General features: G+C 46.7%; 1 protein-coding gene across 1 annotated transcript; it reads right to left on the reverse strand.

Annotated features, from left to right (window-relative positions):
- Positions 1-1,837: 1,837 nt before the first annotated feature.
- Positions 1,838-4,086, reverse strand: FIGN (fidgetin, microtubule severing factor). The gene has a single exon (XM_059820654.1). It carries the CDS (start codon positions 4,076-4,078, stop codon positions 1,838-1,840), a length of 2,241 nt encoding a protein of 746 aa, XP_059676637.1. The 5' UTR covers positions 4,079-4,086.
- Between the last annotated feature and the right edge of the window lie 265 nt (positions 4,087-4,351).

Below are 4,351 nucleotides of genomic sequence, written 5' to 3' on the forward strand. Positions count from 1 at the left end.
CAAAAAAATACATTCAAAAAAGCAAGGCTGTTTTGCTCATGTGATGGCAGAGGCTTTGGGCAGCTGCAACAAGCACTGCTCCTGCTCAGAGACATTACCCAACATCAGTCAGCTGTCACCAAAAGAGTTGCACGGAAAGCATTAAAGGATAAAAAGAAATGGGGGGGGGGGGGGGGGGGGAGAACTGAGCAAAATGCCACACATGCCAGCTAGTCTTTCCAGAAGGAAAACATATACATACCAGAGTGTGTATATTTGGAGGAGGAAAAAGGGGGGTAAAGAGCACTAACAGAGAAAAACTTGACTTCAGGGGAAAAACCAGCAGCGCTCTGAAACTTGTTTAGCAGGTTCGCATTCCTAATGTAATCTGACTTTTGTGTTGGTGTTGGTTTTTGCCCTATTTCTTACTTTGCTTTCCAAGAGAAATGTAACAAAACTGAGGTAGAAATAATGGTGGGCACACTCCAGCCTGGAAGATTTCTAATCGATGCTAAATGAAGATTGCATTAAGGACAATGGAGCCATACGTACACAACAGAAACTCAACTTTACCGTTTGGGAAGGGAAATAAATGTACTTTGAGGGTTCAGTTTTGATTTGTTATTTGTACTGTTTGTTTGGTCACAGTCCACCGCGTTGCTATAAACAGCTCTGCAACCCATAGCTCTGCCAGCGACCTACACTGATCCCACTCCCTACAGCTTCACCAAAATAACCTCAAAACTGCGACTAGAGCCGCACAATAGAGGCCTGCAGTCACAGTTTAAGGTAATTTGCCTCTTGGACTCCCACCAAATCTCACGTTTGACTGTTTTGGATGCTAACGTAAACTGATTAAGTGGCTCTTTTTTCATCTATGCACCTTCTAAAGACTGTATCACGTAATTTTTGAGGAGCAATATGCTGAAAACTCTTACAGTTTACCAACAAGAAAAACTGTTCTGCTCTGGTTTGATCGGACAAATTGGCAAAAGAACCGTTTCTGAACACTGGGAAATCCTTCTGTTTCTATTTTTAAAAACTGTAAAGCTTCAGTCATATCACGCTTTAGTTTTTTTCCTGGATACATTCAAAGTAATTTTCCTTGCCATTTTCCAATCGTTGAGGTAAACATACATATTTAATATAAAGTAACATTGAAGCCTAGCCTATAACTCTCAGCAGTACATAGTGCTTTCAACACATTCCTTTGAGGTACTGTACAAATCACAATCACTTTCCTGAGTTTTTGCAGACAGAACATTAAAAGAAATGAACTGCAGAAATTAAGGTCCAGATTACCATTACCCTGTTTTACCTGTTCTTAGTTTAACACCGCAGAACAGACAGGATTGAGGAATACTGTTGCTCTTAGAATAGCAAAAATCTGGTTCTCTGTCGCAACACAACCGTTCATCTCTTTAGTCCAATAATGTTTGAAGTTAAAGCTCTTTATATTAGCACATGCCACCAATGTAATTGTGAGGCAAACAAAAAATAAAGCACCACTTCAGGCACTTGACAGCAACTAAATCTCAAGAACAGCAGAATGGAATCAACACACAGGGTTCATGTCCTTCTGAAATCAACCCACTTGCACCTTGCTCCTTGGTGAGTATTGTCTAGCTTGAACAGAACTGAGCATCAACATGCGCTTTCTGTCATGTGTGGCTTTTTCAGATCAGCAGCTCTTGTTTGATGCACTTTTCCTTCAAGTCTACCCTGGCTCTTTAGAGGCAAGGTAAACTGTAGTCTTCCCAGTACCCTTTGCAATTTTAACACTACTGAAAAGGGTTCTCTACCCTATGTAGCAGGTTCTGTGTGTGCCAACATTCATTACATTTTTTTTTGAGTAGTATCACTGACTGCAACCAAACATTTTGTTCCATTCAACATATGTATCAAGCTCTTTTTGAGATATGCTAGGCTGTATCTTGCAGAAAGCATTTTCAAAGTCTTGATATGTAACTGGCCTCAACTGGCTGGGCATAATGGCTGAAAGGTCTGTGGCTGGCATGGTGTGGAGTGGGCCCACCACGGCTTCCTGACACAAGTGAGCCACATCTAGTCCAGAAAAGCCTTCTGTGCGCTGGACAAGCAGTGCAACCTCCTTGTCATTGAGACAGTAATTGTGCTGTGAGAGCAGTTGTACTATTATCTGGTGCCTCGCTGTGCTGTCAGGAAGTGGGATTAAAAGTCGTTTCATGAAGTACCTTCGAAGAGATTCATCAATTTCTTCCGGTTTACTCGTGGCGCAAATTACTACTATTTGGTCCTCAGCAGAAGTCAGTACAGTGTCCAGCTGCATAAGGAACTCGGTTCTCATCCGACTTACTGGACTGTGTTCTTCGCTCACTTGAGAAGAAAGGAGCATATCAATGTCACTAACAAAAATCACCGAGGGTTGGCGACACCTTGCCACGAGGAAAGAGGCATGGACAATTTTCTCTCCTTCCCCTAACCACTTTGTGACAAGGCCAGAGCCAGTGATTTTGAAAAACGTGGCCCCCAGCTGACTGGCTATACATCTGCCCATTAATGTTTTGCCTGTTCCCCGAGGTCCAAATAAAAGGATGCTCCGAGGTAGAGCAGTCAGTCCATTGAATGCATCTGACCTCAATACTGGCCATAAAACCTCCTCTTTAATGACGGCCTTTACTAGATCCAGGCCAGCAATGTCGCTCCAGTCCACGGGAGGTCCTTGGTTGATAATCTCATTGGTAACAAGGTCAATGAGGTGTGTGTCAGTATTCTTCAGTTGCTCGTCCACAGAGTGGTTGGATGAGGTAGCTGCACGAAGTCCCGGGCCTTGCATTGGGTGAGGGAGGAGCTGCCTGTGCTCGTCACCATGCTCATTCATTACTGGGGAGGTATACTTCCCAAACGAGTCACTCGATCTCGAACCCAGTGAGTTTTTAGCAGTACTATAGGATGGGGGTGTTAGAGCCCTACTGGACTGGCTGCTGAATTTCCTTTGCTGTTCAGAGGACATTAGCTGCTTTGTTGGCTTAAATGCTAAGGATGATGTTTCAGCACTTCTGTCAAAACCATTCCCCCTGTTTGCATTTGAAATGCTGTTGTCGGGCATTCGATACATGGGACTCTGTGTAGATCTCTGTTGGCCATAGCTGTAATTTCCATAACTGGAGTCTATTTCTCCTTGCCCTGCCATGTAGAAAGCTTTCCTTTTGAGAGAGCTGGCTGAACTGTTTGTCAGGGCAGACGGTGCGATGGGCGTCAGACCGTGGCCCTGGTAGGAGTAGCTGGGGACGGTGGTTGGGGGCAGAGGGGTCGGAGCAGGGATTCCTGAAGGCAGGTACGCCGAGGGCGGTGGGGCACCCCCAGGGCTGTACCCGGGGCCAACAGCAGTTTGAGGAGGATAACTGGCAGAAGGGTAGCTGTAACTGGAGAGGTTAGAGGTCCCATTGTAGCCGGGGACAAGGGCTGGTGGCGGCGGTGGTGGGGGGGGCTGTAAAAGTCCCGAGCTATGTAGGGGGGATGGATGAGGGGATGGAAGTGCAGGTGCTGGCTGGCCGCTGTAACTGGTATGCAAGTACGAGCCATTGTATCCTGCGGCGTATTCCTGAGATGGGAGCCCTGAATGAAGACTGGGAACGGTGTGACTTCCGCAGGTGCTGCTGGAGTAACTGGGTTCAGTCAGGTTACTGGCCACCCCAGGAGAGCTCCCAATGCTGGCTGAGACATCTGCGGGAGGGAGGGCTGCACTTACCCCAGGTTTGCTGGCAGTGATAACGTCTGGGACACAGTTCATGGGATACACACTCTCCGAGTTCAGCGACGGCTGCCAGGGCTCGCTTTCATTCTTCCGGCCATTCACCAGCCCCGAGGGCGCTTCAGAGTAATTGCTGAGAATGGGCCGCTCGGCGGGGCCTTCCAAAATACCGGAGTATTTTTCTGCATACTTTTTCAGAAGATTGGAGGCTGTCAGAGCCGAGATGTCGTCGTTGGCCCAGGCATACTGGTAGGTGCGCTGCAGGTGCCCCCGGTAGGCTTCCACCTTGTGGGCAGGGGACCGGGTGGTTGAAGTGATATCAAAGTGCTGTTCTGGCCACTGGGCATGCTCTGGCGTCCACTGCATCTTCAAGCCTAGGGCAGCAGGAAAAAACAAAGTTAGCAGCGAGCTCGGCCTTTTTCGGATGCTTTTAAATGAGCTCTTATACGTACTGTCTGTGAACTTCTTCAGCTCTCTGAAATACTGAAATACTGTAACACCACAAATCCGTAAGGAAAGAAAATGCAATGCCCTTATGAAGCAGCATAAACTGCTTGGTTTATTGCAGGCACATGCACACAGCGCCACATTTTTTGTCGATTCAGTAGGGGGTTATCTGTTGGTTTTAAAAAATATAGG

Source organism: Gavia stellata, chromosome 8 (assembly GCF_030936135.1).
Source record: "Gavia stellata isolate bGavSte3 chromosome 8, bGavSte3.hap2, whole genome shotgun sequence".
NCBI classification, from domain to species: Eukaryota; Metazoa; Chordata; class Aves; order Gaviiformes; family Gaviidae; genus Gavia; species Gavia stellata.

Coding starts and splice junctions, on each gene's coding strand:
- FIGN (XM_059820654.1), bottom strand. CDS start 4,078: ATGCAGTGGACGCCAGAGCATGCCCAGTGGCCAGAACAGCACTTTGAT.